An 18,153-nucleotide genomic window follows, 5' to 3' on the forward strand; every position below is an offset into this window, starting at 1 on the left:
CCAAGCCCGTGCCATCCAGGGCTTGCGGTTTTTTGCACCACACAGGACTGCGCAGCAGCTAGATAGCCTGCTTACAATGGGAAGAGACTGTTCACCGGAACCGTGCACGGGTGACATCACAGTCAATTTGTGTGCTGCAGAACAAGTCTGATTGTTTTGCCGATGTTACCACGATATCTACAAACGGCCTTCTTTCGGCTCTGAACGCTCTCTGAAGGAGAACTCTGTCTTCTGTCGACCCCACAGCGACATCGCTGCGTTGCGCTCTGGCAGAGCATATCGATGTCCGTGACACCTCGCGTGGCCTCCTGTCACCAACTCTCCAAGTGCCATTCATGCGGACCTGGGTCATGCCAAAATGGTATCTAGTATTTCCTCAAACGCCATCAAATGCACTGCTGATTATTATCGTTGCCGTTCTCTAAACTGGCAGCTCATGCTTGGTGCGTCTACTGCTTAATCTCGTATTTCCTGCGGAACATGTCGTCAACCTCGGTGAGGTAATAGGTGCCAGGAGCGATCGTGTCAACGCTGCCCTGTGGCTTGAAATTGCTCTTCAGGTGGGCCTTCTCACGGAGGTTGCAGAATTCCTCGTACGTCTCTGGGCTGACCACCCGACGTCCCTCGAGCTTCGTGTGAAGGTTGATCTTTTCCGCAATCTCTTTGATGCTGCCCCGGACCTTGAGGGAGAACAGTGATGATGCGAGACCGGAACCGTACGAGAAAATACCGATGCGCTTGCCTTGAAGGTCGTCCGAGGACACATTGCTGAGCAGTGAGACAAGCGATGCGTATACGGAGGCGCAGTACATGTTACCGCATTGCGTTGGCACCTCGATTGCAGGCTGCACACGGCTCGCGAATCGCTTCTTTGCCAGTGCGACAAAGGTCTTTTCGACAGTCTTGTCGGAGATGGACTGTTCGTATGTGAGGTCCTTGATCTCAGCAGGAACATCCTTGAAGATCTCAGCCTCAGGGTTGGCCAAATAGTCATTGTACAACAACCGCGCATAGCTCTTGGATACCAACTTGCAGGTTGGGGCGTGGAATGCCATGTAGTCGAATCGGTCAAGGGGTGTCTCCAACTCGTGCACACCGTTTGTGTGACCATTTGCCTTGCTCTTAAGCTGCTTCTCACGAGCATTGTAGGCCTTGTAGCAGGCGTCTACTGCTTCGGTGTAGCACTTGATCGAGTAGTGGCCGTCCACGAGTGGGTACTCGCTGGTCAAATCGGCCTTGTAGAAGTCGTATGCATGCTTCACGTAGCTGCCACGCTGGCCCGGCTCGAAAGCGATGGGTGCATCTGGTCCAACGAGCATGGCGATGCAGCCAGCTCCTCCCGTGGGTCTCGCATTGCCCTTCTTGTAAAGTGCGATGTCTCCTGCCACGACAATGGCATCCCGTCCATCCCAAGCAGACGACTCCACCCAAGCGACTGTGTTGAAAAGTGCATTGGTACCTCCGTAGCATGCGTTGACAGTGTCCACACCCTCAATGTTGGTGTTGCCAGATGGCTCAAAGAGCTGCATCAGCACAGTCTTGCATGACTTTGACTTGTCGAGAAGAGTCTCTGTTCCGACTTCGAGTCTGCCAATGGAGTTTGGGTCGATGTTGTACTTCTTCAGAAGCGAGGAAACGGTCGTGAGCGCGAATGAGTAGATGTCTTCTCGGTCGTCACAGAAGCTCATCTTGGTCTGTCCAAGACCAATGGTGTATTTGCCAGCGCTAACGCCATCGAATTTTTCGAGCTCTGCTTGGTCAACACACTGGGAACAGCTTGTCAGTGATTGGGGCTTCTTGAGAACGACAAGGGACACGCAGATGCCATTGGAAGTCCTCTGCGGATCTCTAGTCTCGTGGGCCGTCTGTAGCATGTAGCACAGACACCCATATGCCAGGAACGCTGGAGCGACGCAATTTTGGTGGTGGAACCCCCAATGCCTCTGCTACAGCACTATTTTCGCAGGATTGATGTGCAACTCACCTGGCTGGGGAAGTAGAGCTCGACGGCCTTGATGCCGACATTTTGAGGTCGTTCGCTCATATTGAGAGTGTTGTGAGTGCTGTGTGGTCGTGTGGCGTGTCGCGTTAGAATGAAGTCGGTGTGGAGAGAGAAGAACAGTTGGGTGTTTCGCTCGGCGCGGGGCACAAAGGCGTGATGGTTACGATTGTTCGCGCGCTGTTTCGACTCGGTCACTGGCACGAGGAGAGGCAGGAGAGGAGAATGAGGAGGGAGGGATTGAGAAAAGAAGATCTGCGACGGGCGACGCTCAAGAATTAAAAAAGTCGTCCCATTCGATTGAACCCTAGGCGTTCCTGCAGCATAGGGGTCCTCCCACTAAATTGCTTTGAGGAAAGAGCCGCCGATGGTTTTCTTGTTATCGAACCACCTCAACGTACGATTGTACCAGCCGCGATCAACGTCACCGCCGCCGCCGCCAACATTTTCGACACGCGACAACAGCGACGACTGCAACAGAGGCGCATTCCGGTCCGTCATCATCTCAGCCACAAACACTGCTGACCATTGCTACACAATTGTTTTGGAGGGACAGTCACCGCCATAGACACCTCATTTTGTAGTACTCCCCAGACACGCAGCATAGCGACGACACGATCATGGCAATGGCCTCATCTTGCAGTGTGTCTGCGATCGTCTCGTGCGATTCCACGAACACATTGGCACGGCTGCCCGCTCTGGAGTCCTCATACCACTGCTGTCTTCGAAGTCCCTAGCCCCAGTGAGTGGCTGATGAAGTGGCTGTGCTGTGGGGCTATCTCCGCTGTTGATTCGACGTTGAGACGCCCACTCCTGCCGCGCTTGGCAACTTACGATACCAGATGAAAGTAACGACCTTGAGACTGCGGCATTCAGCGCCGTCGCACGATCGAAGGAGAGCCTATCTGCGAAGAGTCCACACTGATTCTTATACAAAAGAGTGATTGCGCTCAGGCAATCAGAGTAGCCTCCTCTCAACATTCATCCAAGTCGTCGCACATATTCCAAGGATATTCCAGTGTGAGGCCTGAGGCATACCTGTCATTGGTCGGACCTGACAACCTTGGTCTCTCCTGACCATCCCATCTTTCAGTCACGATTGCTCTGCATTGCTTGGACCAGCCGCGCATCTCCAGCACCAGACACGTCGATGTTCCCGCTGCCGACGACGCAGAGATTGCGAGCACATCAGCGTCTACAGCCTGAGAAGAAGGTTCTATCTGTGTGGCCGCTGCCTCTCAGGCCTGGCGCTGCGTGACAAAACTCCAGCGAATGTTCGCTCACCTTGAAGCTCTTGGTCTTTTCCAAGACTTGGTGAAGTTCCAGCGCATGCGGTTCTTGGGCGTGCTCAGCTCCTGATATGACGGCTGTGATGCAGTCGTTGCAGCATCGCATGGGTGTCTCGGTAGTATCACTAACCTCTCATCATGCTTCTAGGCCGCTGGGACTTCTCACAGAGTGTGTATTCCGCTATCACATCAGACGGGATTGTAAAGGTGCACGTCGTTCAATATTATAGTTTTGCTGACGTTGCTGGACATTAGAGCTCGCCAGGTCACGACCAGCGCGGCATTGCTTCTTATGTAGAAGTATGATAAGATGCCCCAAATCGAACCACCGGGCTCCAGTCAGCTTTCTACACGCCTGCTTCTAAGTGCCCTGCTGCGCAACGGACACTCTGTCTCTTGCTCTTGGCATGTTGCTCTTGGCACAAGTCCAGAAGAACAATTATTCAGCTGGCGAGCAGTCCGTGGCTACCAATCGGACCGATGCACGCCTGATGCAGCACGATCCACTACACGCGACATAGCGAAGTAGTTGCTAGAGTCACATAGAGGCTGACATCTCGCAGCTGTTGTGGCGATGTCAGCCTCCGCGAAGATCCGGTGCTCACAACTGACCCACGGAGTCCCCACATATTCTGCGGGTTACCGCCAGTCCGAACAACAACCCAGAAGATGTCTCGATGCATAGCGAGCATGACTCTGCAGACCTGGTCGCGAGCGTATTGATCGGTCTCACGGCGATGACGAAAGGTTGGCGGACTTGTTACTGTGTCAAGCTTAAGAAGCATATGGCTTGGCATTGAATTGTTCAAGTGTCTCATTGCGCGGACCGGCATCAGCAACGATCCGTCTCACGCCCCTCCGAGAGCTCTCTGCATGTCACGCGCGATGACTGGAGACTCTATGGGCTCATGATCAGGTCATCCACATCCTCGCGGACCGTTGACAACATGTCGACCACTCGTGGCAAGCCGACCCTGGACGCTGACAGGCCGCGAAGATCCGTCATCGCAACTCGCCCACACACTCCAACCATGGACGAGGAGGGGCTCCAAGATTGCCTATAAGATCGCAGGCTGCGCGTCTGGAGAAGGTTTGTGCTTACTTGTTCCTGAACACTGCCTCGTGGGACCCCAGACAAGATGTCGACTGAATCCAAGTCGTGGGTGCCACGCTTCAACAAGAAGTCGCTCGGCTTCTCATCTTACGTCTACTATGATCAGTTCAACCCAGGCAATGTCGCTTCCACTCATGGACGAAATTCTCTGGTCGATCTTGATTACTCACCATTGAAGCGCATTACCGGCGCCTCTTTTTTCATGGCCTTGATGGTCAGCATGGGTGGTTTCAGTATGTGATATCGATGGATCTATGAGGCATTCTGTGTTACTGACAATACTCAGTCTTCGGTTACGATACTGGGTGAGCATCGATAAGCGGCTCCCGCTGTACAGGTCGCTAACTCTATGCAGCCAGATCTCTGGATTTCTCGAAATGGTAAGCAGTTGCTCTGACTATACACACCGCAAGAAGTGGCAAACTGATGTGGAGAACAGCCGGACTTCAGGGAACGTTTCGCTCAACGACGCGACAATGGCGAGCTGTACTTCAGCAACGTCCGCTCTGGTCTGATCGTCGGTCTACTTTCGATCGGTACACTGATTGGAGCATTGACTGGTGGACCTCTGGCAGACAGGCTCGGCCGCAGACTGTCAATAAGTTTCTGGTGCTTGATCTTCTCCGTTGGCAACATCGTACAAATCGCCGCCACCGATAAGTGGTACCAGGTCATGATGGGTCGATTCGTCATGGGTCTTGGTGTTGGTGGTCTGTCGTTGCTGGTGCCCATGTTCATGGCGGAATCCGGACCCCGACACATTCGAGGTGCATTGATCAGTTGCTATCAGCTGTTCATCACTTTTGGCATTTTCATGGCGGCGTATGTGCCACAGTGTTGCAATTGCGTCGAAGACTCGAGCTGACAATATGCTACAGATGCATCAACTACGGCGCGCACGAACACCAGCGAAACAGTGCTGCCTCTTGGCGCATCACCATGGGTATTGGCTTTGTCTGGGCTGTCATTCTTGGGTTTGGCATCTTATTGTTTGACGAGACTCCGAGGTACAATTACCGCCATGGCAAGATCGAAGAAGCAAAAGCCTTCTTACAGAAAGTGTACGGCGCCCCTGCCAACCACTATGTCCTGTATGTCGAGCTCGAAGAGATCGAACAGAAGCTCAGAGCCGAGTCTGCGCAACTCGGTGTTATCCAGGAGTGGGCTGCAATGGTATGCATTCTTTGTACCAAGTGTCTTCGGGACCCCACGCTAATTCCTTCTAGATCCGTGCTCCCAAGATGCTCTACCGCGTTGCCCTCGGCATGGGACTGCAGATGTTCCAGCAATTAACTGGTGCAAATTACTTTTTCTACTACGGAACGACAATCTTTGTCGGTATGCTTATTCACTCGCAGATTGCTTTAAGTACATTTACTTACAGTCTTTTTAGGCACGGGCATTGATAATTCCTTCGTGACACAAATGATTTTGAACGGTATCAACTTCGGAACCACCTTCTACGGCTTATACATCGTTGAGCATTATGGTCGACGCAAGTCGCTCATGGTGGGCAGTGTTTGGATGTTCATCATGTTCCTCATCTTTGCCAGTGTTGGTACGTATCGATAACAAGACTGAGACTGTTGCAAGCAGCCGCTGACCAAGTACAAGGACACTTTTCTCTCGACCGCGACAATCCGAAAAACACCGAGTCCGCAGCAACAGCTATGATCGTCTTGGCTTCGTTCTTCATCTTTGGATTCGCAACCACTTGGGGACCGGTATGTTTGGATTCTTGACATTCTCAATTGCAGGAGTACTGATGTGGCTATCTGCGTAGATGATCTGGACCATCTGCGGTGAGCTTTACCCAGGTCGTTACCGCGCAAAGGGCATGGCGCTCAGTACAGGTACGTGCATAGAACAGTGGTCCTCTTCATGAATGATACTGATTGCCACATAGCCTCGAATTGGCTGTGGAACTTCCTCTTGGCCTTCTTCACCCCTTTCATCACTGGTGCGATCGACTTCCGCTATGGGTACGTCTTCGCCGGCTGTAATATCCTCGGCGGTCTCATAATCTACTTCTTCGTCATGGAAGGACAGGGAAGGACACTCGAAGAGATCGATACCATGTACCTATCCGGAGTCATGCCTTGGAAGTCCTCCAAATGGGAAGCACCTCCGCCAGAGGAGATCTCAAGAATCAGAAAAGAAGCTGGAGTCGAACCAGATGGGGTTGCCGAGAACGGACTTGCTGCCGGTGGGAGAGGAAGTGATGAGACTGGTGAAATATCCACGGAGAAGGCTGACAACGGTAACGGCACCAATGATGTGGCCGTGCACAAAGAGGCTGGCCACTAAGCGCGAGTCGCTTTCAGGTGGTGCTTTGCTGCTCACAACGTGGTCGATGCCGATATTTGGTCGCGCAGACGAACTGCTGATCACCGGAGAATGATTTGGCATAATGTTCTGCCGCATGACTTATGAGCACTCGACTACTCACTCGCTAATTATCAGATACCAACGCTATAATGAACAGAGAATATTATGCAGGGCTACTCTCGTGGTCTCATGCTATCAAAATGTCGGGCGTACCGAGGACGAAAGTGATCTGTGGACCCATGCAAGATGGCTACAACTTTGATCGGGCTCTAGAGTATATTCCAAGCATTACAGTACCTTGCCTCGCCATGAAGGTGATTTCGATCAATATATTCTTTCAATGTTGCACAGAAAAATCTGGTCTTCGGCACACCATCCACCCAAAGACCCTCATATTTGTCAAATCCAAATCTGGCGTACAGCTCTCTTCGTCCACAAACAACCCACCCATCTGCTCCAAGTCCTATCAAAACATCTCTCGCTTTCCAGATCAACGCCGTTCCAATTCCTTGCCCTTGCAAATCAGGTCTCACAGCGACAGGTCCAAGTCCATACCAACCTTGACCATTCACGGGGCCATGCTCATCCTTCTCCCCATTTTGTACTTCAACCCCATGCGAAACAATTCTCACAGGCGACACAGCAACATAACCCACCACAAATTCATCTTCTGAATCTTCGCCTTGCTGCCTGCTTCCAATCACGGTCGTCGCAACAAGCGAAATACTCAGTTGCCCCGCACTTCTCAACTTCTCCACGACTTCAAATTCGCGATGTTGGAGATGCGATTTCTTTGCGAAAGCGGCTGCGATAACTTGACGTATAGCTTCATGATCTTTAGCTCGCTCGGGCCGGATCTTGAATGATGGGCCTGATGATGTTCTCCGATGGGCATTTGCGGACGCAAAAGAAGATTGCATTGCCGTCGCAGACGGATGTCTGTGGAGAGCACTGGCGAAAGATGGTCGCTTTGTTGCCTTGTGAAGTACAGGACGAGCAAGCATTGGGAGGCAATCGGTGGTGATAACAGAGTTTGCGATGTTGTGGGTGGGAAGAAGATGATTGTGAGTTCGAAGCTTGATCACGAGGAGCAAAGCTAACATCGCCAGGTATAATGTTCTCACAAGACATTCAGCAGACACTATACGAGAAAGAGAGTTGCAAAACTCTACAGCGTAGCTGAGTTGTATTTCTAATTTCCATAATCGAAACCAGCCAGTTGTTCCACGGTGCGGAAAAGAGCGAATAGATTCAACGAAATCCACCTATTGATGAAGGCATTCTTGCGAGAGCCTTCAACTCTGTTGTCACGACTGTTTCCATTCAGCCTACGCCTTTTTCTGTTCAGCTTCCCGCTTCTTCCTCTCAGTTTTCAGCTCTTGCCTTTCAGCTTCTTTCTCCCTCCTCTCGGCTGCTTTTTCCCTCCTCTCCGCTTTCTGCCGCTTTTTCTCAGTGCGCCGCTTTGCTCTTTCATTAAACCTCCTCGCCCTGATGACCCATCCAGCCTTAGCTGGAGCCACATCCAACAAGGCGACGTGACCAAAATCATGGATTGCATCCCGAGAATTGGTCTTGGACGGTTCCGTCCAGTCGCCGACTGTGCTCATCAAATCCACGAGGTCTTGGAACGTGAGCCCGCTCGCCGAACGAAGCTCTGTGAATATTTGATTTGGAGACAAAATGAGGAAGCAGAGACGCTTGCACGGTGGTTGTGACAGTAGAGCTCCTTGGAGATGGTTCCTCGATACCCATTCAGCAAATCGTGCTCGACTTAGGCTGAATTGGATGAAAGGTGGATAGTTTAGGTACTGTATAACGGTGACCACACCTCGCTGGATGATTTCGTTAGCTATCTCTGCCAGTTGGTCACTTCGATGCGGGTGGTCGAGCTGTAAGATAGTGGACTCCGGCGCCAGGCATTTCATCAGTTGTGCCTCAAGGAAGGGGGCGACTCACGGCTCTGTGCAAAGCGGGATGAAGGTCCGATACCATCTAGGCTTTTTGACCTCGCCCCGGCTCCCGAGTCACCATTTCCATTTGATGTGGTCTGGGAAGTACGGGCGGAAGTAACCACTCGGATCCCTGCGAAGGCTTGAGAAAGCGATGGTGGAGAAGCGTAATGGATTTCTTGAACGAGTCGTTCCATTTCTCGCAGACGTGTCTGAACCGGAGGAGGTCTTCGAGTTCCAACCCGATCTGAACTTGTTCGAGGAGCTCGGCAATATTGAACACCTCGGGCGTCTCAGTGAAAGGTCGATCGAAGCCTGGTATGAGAGAGGTATTGTCGGGAGCTCCGGAGTTGGGGAGGAGAGATCTCCTGAGCGCTAGAAAACACTCAGCAAGTTGATTGGAATTCTACGAGCCGAACTTACATTTGGATTTCTTTTTCAACCACTTCTTGAAGGCCATGGTAACGGATGAATGATCGGAAATTCTGTTTTAGTGATGTGCGTGGGGAATGTCACGTAATGTAGACACAAGGGCTCAAGAGGAAGAGGAATCTGTTGTTTTCGTTTGCTAACATTGCAGAGCAACTACTACGCAATCAGAGTGGAACTGTCGATGCTCAGATTCGCTGCTTCCATGTGCAATGAACGCACGCTGGATGAGGAAGTTGCCGAAACTGGATCGCACGTACACTTTTTACTTGTACTTGCCTCATCGACTGCAGCCTTACTTGGCAGGAAGCACTGAGGCTTGAATGTGCGCGCAAGTCTTGCCGCGAACCATCACAACGTCTTTGTATGTGAGCAGGCCAAGATTGATTGCGACTATTGACTCGACCACAGCCACTTACACGAAATCATCGCCAACAGGAATGCAGTCTGACTTTGATCCACTGCACTCATCCGGATTATGCTTTCGTGCCACTTGTATTCTCGTCATTTGAGCCCTGGGCGACCAAAATCAGCTCAATATCAATTGCTTCCCAGGAAAAAAGCCTTGCCAATTGGCATGGCCAACTCGTCCCCGAGCCTGATACTCTTGGAACACTTTCTGTCAACGTCTGAATTGATCATGAGAAGTACACCGGCCACCACCACTCCTTGGCTGCACTCGCTCAGCTTCCAAGCGAACACCCATCGAAGAGAGCAGACAGATCACACTCTTCCGAACGATCAAAAACAGAAATCTTATCCAGACCCTTTCGGTTCTCTTTGACCACGACTTTCTCTTGCGCCACCAACTCCCTCCTTTCGTGCTTTTTCCTCGCCGTATCGATCCGAGCTTTGTTTTCGTCGTCAGTCACTGGGGTGACAACCAGCAAGGTGAATTTCACGCGTTGGTGTCTCGGTCTAAGGGCTTTCACGTCCTTCACATTTACGATATCCACCAGGTCTTGAAATGTCGCAACCGTCGGTGAGTGGAACTCTTTATCGGGTGGTGAACTGTGATCATGCCAGTAACGGAGATGCTTGCACGGTGGCTAACATATCAGAGCTTCGTGGAGCTTGTATTTCGAGACCCATGAGGGAAATGATGATCGAAATCGAATGTAGATTTGGCAAGACAGATCTTTAACCGGTTGACTTATTCCCAGGACGAAATGACGATGTATCTATTGCTTCTCGTTAGCAGTTTCTTGCATGGGTCACAATGAATTTCGCATGCTATTACAGAACATCCACTATGGTGATGTAGCAGCGGACGAAGGGGAAGAGAATGCGACTCACCATGTTTTGGGTAACCGCTTTGTGAAGAGCTGCGTGAAGTGCTGACGGTACCCAAAATTGTGTGCCTTGCTCGGGCGCCTTTTTTGCCATTCTGATCCCGGATCTGACGCGTGGGACTCTTATGACCCACTCCCGAGGCTCGACTGGGTCGAGAAGACGAATGCGCCGCAGCACTGTTGACTCCTCAAGCAAGACCTTCCACGTCTTACATACGCGTCTTACTCGGGTGAGGTTCTTGAGGTCCAGGTTTGCTAGCACTTGTTCGAATAGCTCAACTATACCGAATGTCTTTGAGGCTGCAGAGGGCTGATCACGGTCCGGTTCGACGAGAGCGTTTTCCGAGGTTCTACGGTCTCGAGATATGTTCTCGCCAGGACCTGCTGTCAGCGACTTCGTAGGCGAGATCTGTGCTGAATCCATCTCAAGCGGCGTCGTAGTGTTAGCGCAATATGAGAAGATCTCCTATGTTTAGTGCTCGATGTATCAAGTATGTGCGAAGGCTTCTGAGAAAGATTCGAATGACTGATAAATCAAGTGCTCAGACCAGTCATAACTTTCATGTGCGTCAATAGGTGTGACTCCGCTAGCAAGTCGGTGTACAGAGTTTAGAGTCTGTTGTTGCTACTTCTGTACTTGGATCTCATCAACATCATGGATGCCGATGAAGCATTAGTCCACCCTGCTGTTGGCAATTCCATTATCGCTTCACAATCCTGAATTTCATATCCGAAGTACGTCCAAGTTGAGAGGCCCACGTGGCGGTGTGCCCGTCTTTTTGCGTACATTGCCTGAGGTTGTAAACTTTGGCTCACATTCCCCTGCGGTCCCATTGGTCGAGAACTCCTGGAATACTTTCACACACTTCACAGTGGCAGGCCTTGGCTGATCGAGCAGAGTCCTAAATTCGACCCGGATTCAGACGGATGGCCGGCATTCGAGAGAGTGCAGAATCAAGAAGACGTGGTGATTCTGGTTATGAGCCATCCACGTCCTCAGTATGTAGTTGTACCCCTCGACTGCGGAATTCAGCTTGTGAGTGAATGAGCGAGCGTACCCGGGAAGTTCTCGGGAATTGGGTATTGTGTCGGGATATTGCCAGCTTTGGTGAGACTCCAGATATCGACCACCCGAACCGACTGCGCCTATCTTCGCCTCATTTTCCTCCTGTCTCAAGCATCTGTCCGTGGAGTAGTGATCAATGTCGAAATCGTTATTTCTCTCATCTCCTCAAATTCGTTTTCAAGTCACAACTGTAGCCCCTTGTCGTAACTTATGTCCATCGTGTTGCACCGAGCTCCGCCGATGCCACATTCTATGAATGAAGCTCTTCATTTCCTGTACTGAAGTTTTCCTCGATAGGCCCTTGTGAGGAGCAGTGCTGGGCTCGCTTTCATCTTTCGCGAAACTTGTATGCGGACAACGGTGTAATGAGAGGTCTGGTTCTTCGTCCCAGATGCCTCGTTCATTAAGGATGGTCGTAATCCTTGAATCGGATGGCTTGCCCATGTTGTGTGTTCTTGTTCTGCTTGGGAGTGCAATTCTGCAAAAATGTCAGCAGTGAGTGCAGGAGCCCTCAGGGCCTTTTATGCGATCTGATGTTGCTTATCCCTGTCACAAGGGGAACGCGGAGGTTGTCTCACTTGTGGGGTGACGCTCGGAGCTTACTGGCGCTAGGCGAAGGCAGGGATCGCTATGTCACGGCTTGCGCCATTTCACTTCTTCATTTTCTTGTTGGTCTCTATACCGCTCACGAGACGCTGCATATTCCACCACTTTTAAGCATGGCTCTCTCATCACACACTCCATCTCTCGACACGTCTCCAACCGCGAATTCGTCCACGCATTCCGAGGAACTCTAAAGCTCGCCGGAAGCACTCGCTTCTGGGATCAGGCTCTGCTGTCGCTGACCGGGCTCGAACATGCATAAATGGCCGTGAAGAGCACCGTCGTCAGCAACATGGCAGCATTGCATTGGACGAGACGGGCATTCTTTCGGACTGTTGGGTGCTAACATTGGTCGCGTGAATGCATGTCAAGATGGTGCCTTATTCCCCAGACTGTCAAATGCCGAACACAGCCGCGATTGGTCACGTCGCAGGCGCAAGCAGCTTCAAGCGGAAAGCTAGAAGCATCGGCGTTTGCTGGAAGTTGTGATATGACTGCGCTTGAGCCAATACCGGGTCGCCTTGGAAGGCTGGCTCGCGCATCGCATCGAGTACAAGGCCTTGCTTGAAGAAGGGCTCCATGAGTGCCCAAAATGGTCGGTGAAACACCCACTGCGAAAATGTGAGTGTCTTGCCGGCTGATAGTAATTCGGATACTCACCAACGGTTCTGGTTGCCCTCGCACGGCCTCGCTCTTCGAGGGCGGTATGTTGAGGTATCGCGGTACCTTGATATATGTGCTGAGCTGCTGCTTACCGGTCTTGGGGTCCTCGAAGATCTCCATTCCGCGATGACCTGCAGGCTTGGAGAAGGCTGGGTGTAGATCGACTACCACTATTCGACCGGTGGGTTTCAACATCAGAGGTAAGGCCATTGCCAGTGGCTGTAGGTCTGGTAGTGACTTGAGCGTTGTGCTGATTGTAATTACATCGAATCGGCTGTGGTGGCTCGTCAGCTCAAATTCCCGAATTCGCAATTCGATTCGACGCACTCCTTATCAGCCATGTACTTGGCCATACCATCAAAATCCATAAGATCGATGAAGTCGTAGGTGATGCTCCCGTCGAGCTGCTCACTCTTACTTCGTGCTCTGCCCTTCTCCAGCATGGCTTCTGAGAAGTCCAGTCCGGTGACGTGGGCGCCTTGCTTGGCGAATCGACGAGCGATGATGCCGCTGCCTGCTCCAAGATCTAATACTGTTTGACCGAACTTCCACTCGGCCAGCTCATCGACTACGGGCAGCAGACACTGCGTGAACATATCGTTGCCATCATCGGCCTTGCCATTTACCTCGGGCGACTGGTTGGCCTCCCAGTCGCCGGCGATTGCGTTCCAGGCGTGCAGATTATCTTGCGTATATTGGTTGAAAGCGCCACTTGCTGGATCTTTCACCAGGCCGCCGGCGTCAATGACATTTCCAGGAGCATGATTTGCCATTGTTGGGCCGGGGTGATCAGCCAGGTCGGAGTGGGCAGAATCTCGTCGTGGGAGGAGCTGCATTTGGCGTCAGCGGCTTCAATTTCAACCCCGCGCGTGTCGCAAATGGCCCAGAGGTTGTTTGCTGTTGTTTGCGGCGACTCACGACTTCTTTCCTCTTTGTTCATCAGGACACGAGCACTTATCATCATGATCGAGGCATGTAGCCAGATCAGGCTGTGTAGGTGAGTCCTCGACGCCTCGAGGCGTGCTTTGCCGCGCTCAGCCCCAGCGCAATGGCGCTAATGCAGCATTCACTGCCCATGTGGGCCCCTCAGTTGCATGGCACGAATTTATTGGCCTGAGGCATCCCAGCGCCTGCAGGTGCGTCTGCGTCCGTTACTGGCAACAGTGCGGGCGGCTTGACGAGAGGCCGCACGACGCACGATGCACGGCCATCCGGCTGAGCAGTCTTAAGGCTCGCCATGTCCTGGTCAATTCATGGTATGCTATACTAGACCTTCCATAGTGTCCGTCGCTTCGTATACTCCTACTCTGGAACTAGATTGGCACATCAACCATGTTCTGGAATCTGTTTCGTACGGGATCCAATGCGAAGGAGTCTCAGCCTGAACACTTTGAACTGCCTCTCCACAAGCCGCCACACGGCCAGCCCGTGGACCTGTCATTACCCCGCGAGATAGAAGACCAGATCAATAAACTTCCGGCGGCCAGACATGACGCAGTGCGAGACAAGATCAAGAAGTTCAAAGATGCCATTCAGCCGCACACAGACGAGGGTGGAGACGCCCACTACATTGGTGATGCTTACGCAGAAGTCGACCCTGACTGTGCTCGGGAGTGGTCCGAGGGTCAAATGTATGCACCCATTGATTGATTCTTGAAGATCTTTGCTGACCCAAAATGCCAGCAAAGGACCCTACCTGAAATATGTGGAGGCTATCTCCAAGAAGTTAAAGCACCTGGAATACCTGTCTCTATGGATGCTCGTAGGATGTGCTCCCCCAAAATGGCGCTTCATCAAGAATGAAAAAGAGAGTCGTGAGAAGCGCATCCGCCGAACCAAAGTCTGTGTCATTGACTACAAGGGCTCGGCCAAACCGGTGCACGAGGAGTACACCGACACGCCAACACTCAAGGACTTTCTCAACCTGCAGGCTCCGCCACATGGCGAGCCGGATGTTCGACTGCTCATTGTAGAGGATCTCTCTCGTGATCTGGTCGACATGCTGGGTGAGCACTACGACATCGATCCGCTGTTCTTCCTATCCCATATCGGCGACTACCTGTTCCACAATACGAGAGACCGCTGGTGTGAGCTACCAGACCTGGATGTTGATACAAGAAACAGGTCTCACTCCACCATCTCGTATCTGCGGGCTCGATACTACAAATCGGAACAAGAGTTCGTCGATGCAGAAAAGCAAAGCGGAAGTTTCAATGTCTTGCGCAGGCTCGACGGCGATCGCAGTCGCCAAAGTCTGCAACGTAGCCTCCTCGACAAGCCTGATGCTAGTGTGACTCTAACGAGAGCAAAGTCTTCGCTTTGGATCAAGCCCCGAGCCGCAGGCGAGCCCGTGGTCGCTGTCCTCCTGGTTGACCCCAGTGTCGAGCCAGGACATGCGATATGGGGCGGCTACAGGCCCTTCGAGACCACTCCGTCAATGAAACAATGGACCCAAAATGGACAAGCCGCGCCTGATGCTCCGCCTCGCACATCCCTGTTCGACGACGTGGTCTACTGGAGCTGCAAACTCACTCCAGACGACCTACAACTCGTCAAGGAAGACCCCAAGTACATTGCCTTACCCATGTACAAGCTAGTCATCGCCGATTGGCTCGTCGTGCTCAAATACATGACCACAATGTTCGGCCTCATTGAATGGAGCTTCGCCAAACCCCACTGGGGCTCACAGCCCGGCGATATCGACGAACTGCTCAAGAAAATCGCTCCCTGGCGCCGCAATGTCCCTTACTATCAGGGCATGGTCGACGAAACCATCGCACGACTGTTCCCCGCCATAGCCGTAGCCTACCCAACAGCACCAGCAAACCTCGTCGTGCCCGCCCCAGACATTTCCAAAGGTATCTACTCCCTCTGGTCCGACTTCAAAAACATCAAGCACCAGCTCGATGAACACAAGCGCCGCATCCAATCCATCCAAACCATGGCCACCAACGCCATAAATACCGAAGAAGCTCGTCGAGCGGTAAAGCAAAACCGAAACTTGGCTCGTCTGTCCTTCCTCGCGACATTCTTCATCCCACTAAACTTCACCTCCTCCTTCCTCAGCATGTCACCAGATTTCCCAACAGCGAGCAACTACACTACAATCTGGCTATTCTTCGCCCTCGGCATCCCAATCACAATCCTCGCTTTCATAATCGTCGACTTCACTAAACCTGGCAAGAAGGGAATCACGCGAAAAGCCTGGCTCAGGATTCGTCCGGAGAAACCCAAGGTCCCCGAGGCGATGGGAACACAGCCTCCCGAGCCGGGCGATAAAGTTAAGAAATCGAGGACAATTGCTTGGCCATATTACCGAGCCGAGTCGTCTTACAAGTTGAAATGAGGCACACCCTTTCACTTCTTAGATATTTGGAATCTTCAGCGGCATGGAAGCGATTTTGACGAGATATGATTCTGATGATGATATGATGGAAACTTATAGACCACGCATCTTGTGACGGATTTATGATGACGAGAAATTTTGAAAAGTTGTATGTATACGACAGAGACTGCACAACATAGGCATATAGAACAGGAAATGGCATAGAGGTCCTTGGCGTCAGTAACATCTTCCAGTTCCTGCAGGCTTTCTAAGCAATCGTTCCGTTGTCGATCGAGAGGCGGAGGCATCGAAATGTACAAGGTACGCCGCCATGCCCCAGCGCAACATTCGTTGGACCGTGCGAGCAGGACCGCTCGTGTTCGGGGCCGTATTGTGCATCCATTGAGACACGCGCCCTCGTGCCTGAAGCTAGTTGTAAGACACTGACCGGTCTGGCGGGGCATGAGCACTGTAGACTTTCTCGTACAAAGCACTGCCTCGTAAAACGGCTAAACGCGGCAGGTTCAATGGCTTCTCGATTGGGGCCGGTCAGCGGCTCAGCTTACAACCCGTGGTCGCACCAATTCTTTTCCTTTGGCCTGTTGCACAGCCCAGGATACTTGAAATCGCATTCCAGGAAGGGCTGTCTCAGACCGCTCGCGTGAAATGTGCGATGCGAAGTGGCATGACCGATCCAGGCCCTCGAAGGAATCCTGCTGTCCTTGCGAGAATGAACGCCTGATCATGTCCCGCTGCCCGCCATGGTTCAGCCATTTCCGCCTGTCCAGGATCAGCACATCGTGCGGCAATGCAGTCCTAAGATCATCACCTCAACCGAAACTGAATGACGACGCTTGATAGCAAATCGCGAAAGGGCGGCATCACGCACAGCTCGAGTACTCTCAGCAGTGGGTCCGGTGAGCCCCTGGAAGCGCGGCAGGCTGAGTCTGCAACCTGGGCATGCGCGAATTTTGAGGAGCATGGTGTTGATGCCATTTGCGAGGCCGTGTCGGCGCTACTGGTAACGGTGGAGGACTAAGGGCATGGGACTAGTGTCGTTGGCCCGCCGGCGAAGTGGAAAGTACTCTCATGGGTCGTCATAACGCTGCCGAGGAGCACTTTTCCTGCCCACCCCCTTCTTGTTGGACTGCCCGCTGTGCTCTGCCTCTCCTAACATGCGTAGTTTGAACATCTTCAAGCGCACAGCTGTGGGGGTTCTGCCCAAACGCTCCGCGATGTTGCGTATCCTCGTCCCTTGCTCGTACAGTCGTTTCAGTTGTGCAGTATGTTCTTCTGTCCATTGATTCGTTTTGGAAGGACACGGTGACGTTTCTGACATCTGATGCCAGAACGCGTGTTTGTGGCAGATTGTTTGCCAGCGAAGGTACAAGGAATTCCGTGATCTGTGTGGAAGTCTGGCACGAATTTCATCCCAGCCCTGGCCATTTCGCAACAGGCCAACAATCATTGCATCCTCTTCTGCCGTATATCGGCTGAGACCTGTACCACGTTTGTTGGGAGCCAAAAGATAGTTTACCCTGGCAATAGTCATGCCTAGTTTCGCTGCGATGTTTCTCCTACTGTGATTCTGATCCCGCAACTTCTCCACCTGTACTCTCTCTTCCTCCGCGACAGAAGTCGGTGGCTTGCGTTGCTGGAGGAGTTCTTGTGCCCTTTCTGTCAGGCTTTTATCGACTCCGTTGCCCGTGCTGATCAACCAGAAACGTCTGCGGACTGAGGTGGTTGCCCTCCTCAGCTCTCGTCCGATCTCCCTCGAAATCAATCCTGATGCTCGGAGCTCCAGTAGCTTGCGCTCCTCCTCTGCTGTCCAGACTTTGTAACTTCGCAGGTCGTCGACCGCCTCTCCTTCGCTGCGGAGGTCATCGCTGGCGGTCGCATTCCAACGCCGGGCGACGACTGTTCGGAAATCGGTATGAAGGATCTGGCATGAGACGCGGATGCCTTTGCGCAAGTGTAGCATGCTTTCGACGGGACATGTCGTGGAGAAATGTGGTGCAAGGGAGACGCGTCTGTTGACACGTGAGCGCGCGATCGGATCAAGCTCGTGGCTGCCACACTTTCGCCCAGTGACGTCA

The 18,153-nt window shown here is 52.3% G+C and overlaps 7 protein-coding genes across 7 annotated transcripts; 2 read left to right on the plus strand and 5 right to left on the minus strand.

Moving 5' to 3' along the window:
- Window positions 1-449: 449 nt before the first annotated feature.
- Window positions 450-2,044, minus strand: CKM354_000102000 (uncharacterized protein; the record flags this gene model as incomplete). Its single annotated transcript, XM_044796129.1, has 2 exons — window positions 450-1,766; window positions 1,985-2,044. The coding sequence occupies 2 exons, from the start codon at window positions 2,042-2,044 to the stop codon at window positions 450-452; spliced, it is 1,377 nt and encodes a 458-aa protein (XP_044652064.1).
- A 2,383-nt stretch (window positions 2,045-4,427) lies between these two features.
- CKM354_000102100 (uncharacterized protein) lies at window positions 4,428-6,709 on the plus strand (the record flags this gene model as incomplete). The annotated part of the gene is made up of 10 exons (XM_044796130.1): window positions 4,428-4,635; window positions 4,689-4,707; window positions 4,758-4,782; window positions 4,842-5,224; window positions 5,281-5,575; window positions 5,629-5,740; window positions 5,796-5,960; window positions 6,017-6,126; window positions 6,186-6,255; window positions 6,309-6,709. The coding sequence occupies 10 exons, from the start codon at window positions 4,428-4,430 to the stop codon at window positions 6,707-6,709; spliced, it is 1,788 nt and encodes a 595-aa protein (XP_044652065.1).
- Window positions 6,710-8,058: 1,349 nt separating this feature from the next.
- CKM354_000102200 (uncharacterized protein) lies at window positions 8,059-8,655 on the minus strand (the record flags this gene model as incomplete). Its single annotated transcript, XM_044796131.1, has 1 exon — window positions 8,059-8,655. The coding sequence occupies one exon, from the start codon at window positions 8,653-8,655 to the stop codon at window positions 8,059-8,061; it is 597 nt and encodes a 198-aa protein (XP_044652066.1).
- A 67-nt stretch (window positions 8,656-8,722) lies between these two features.
- Window positions 8,723-9,139, minus strand: CKM354_000102300 (uncharacterized protein; the record flags this gene model as incomplete). Its single annotated transcript, XM_044796132.1, has 2 exons — window positions 8,723-9,054; window positions 9,103-9,139. 2 exons carry the CDS (start codon window positions 9,137-9,139, stop codon window positions 8,723-8,725), a joined length of 369 nt encoding a protein of 122 aa, XP_044652067.1.
- A 3,352-nt stretch (window positions 9,140-12,491) lies between these two features.
- CKM354_000102400 (uncharacterized protein) lies at window positions 12,492-13,568 on the minus strand (the record flags this gene model as incomplete). The annotated part of the gene is made up of 3 exons (XM_044796133.1): window positions 12,492-12,680; window positions 12,730-13,006; window positions 13,060-13,568. 3 exons carry the CDS (start codon window positions 13,566-13,568, stop codon window positions 12,492-12,494), a joined length of 975 nt encoding a protein of 324 aa, XP_044652068.1.
- A 496-nt stretch (window positions 13,569-14,064) lies between these two features.
- Window positions 14,065-16,078, plus strand: CKM354_000102500 (uncharacterized protein; the record flags this gene model as incomplete). Its single annotated transcript, XM_044796134.1, has 2 exons — window positions 14,065-14,363; window positions 14,416-16,078. 2 exons carry the CDS (start codon window positions 14,065-14,067, stop codon window positions 16,076-16,078), a joined length of 1,962 nt encoding a protein of 653 aa, XP_044652069.1.
- A 1,066-nt stretch (window positions 16,079-17,144) lies between these two features.
- On the minus strand, window positions 17,145-18,038 carry CKM354_000102600 (uncharacterized protein; the record flags this gene model as incomplete). Its single annotated transcript, XM_044796135.1, has 1 exon — window positions 17,145-18,038. The coding sequence occupies one exon, from the start codon at window positions 18,036-18,038 to the stop codon at window positions 17,145-17,147; it is 894 nt and encodes a 297-aa protein (XP_044652070.1).
- Between the last annotated feature and the right edge of the window lie 115 nt (window positions 18,039-18,153).

Source organism: Cercospora kikuchii, assembly GCF_019650295.1.
Source record: "Cercospora kikuchii DNA, contig_00001, whole genome shotgun sequence".
Lineage (NCBI taxonomy): Eukaryota > Fungi > Ascomycota > Dothideomycetes > Mycosphaerellales > Mycosphaerellaceae > Cercospora > Cercospora kikuchii.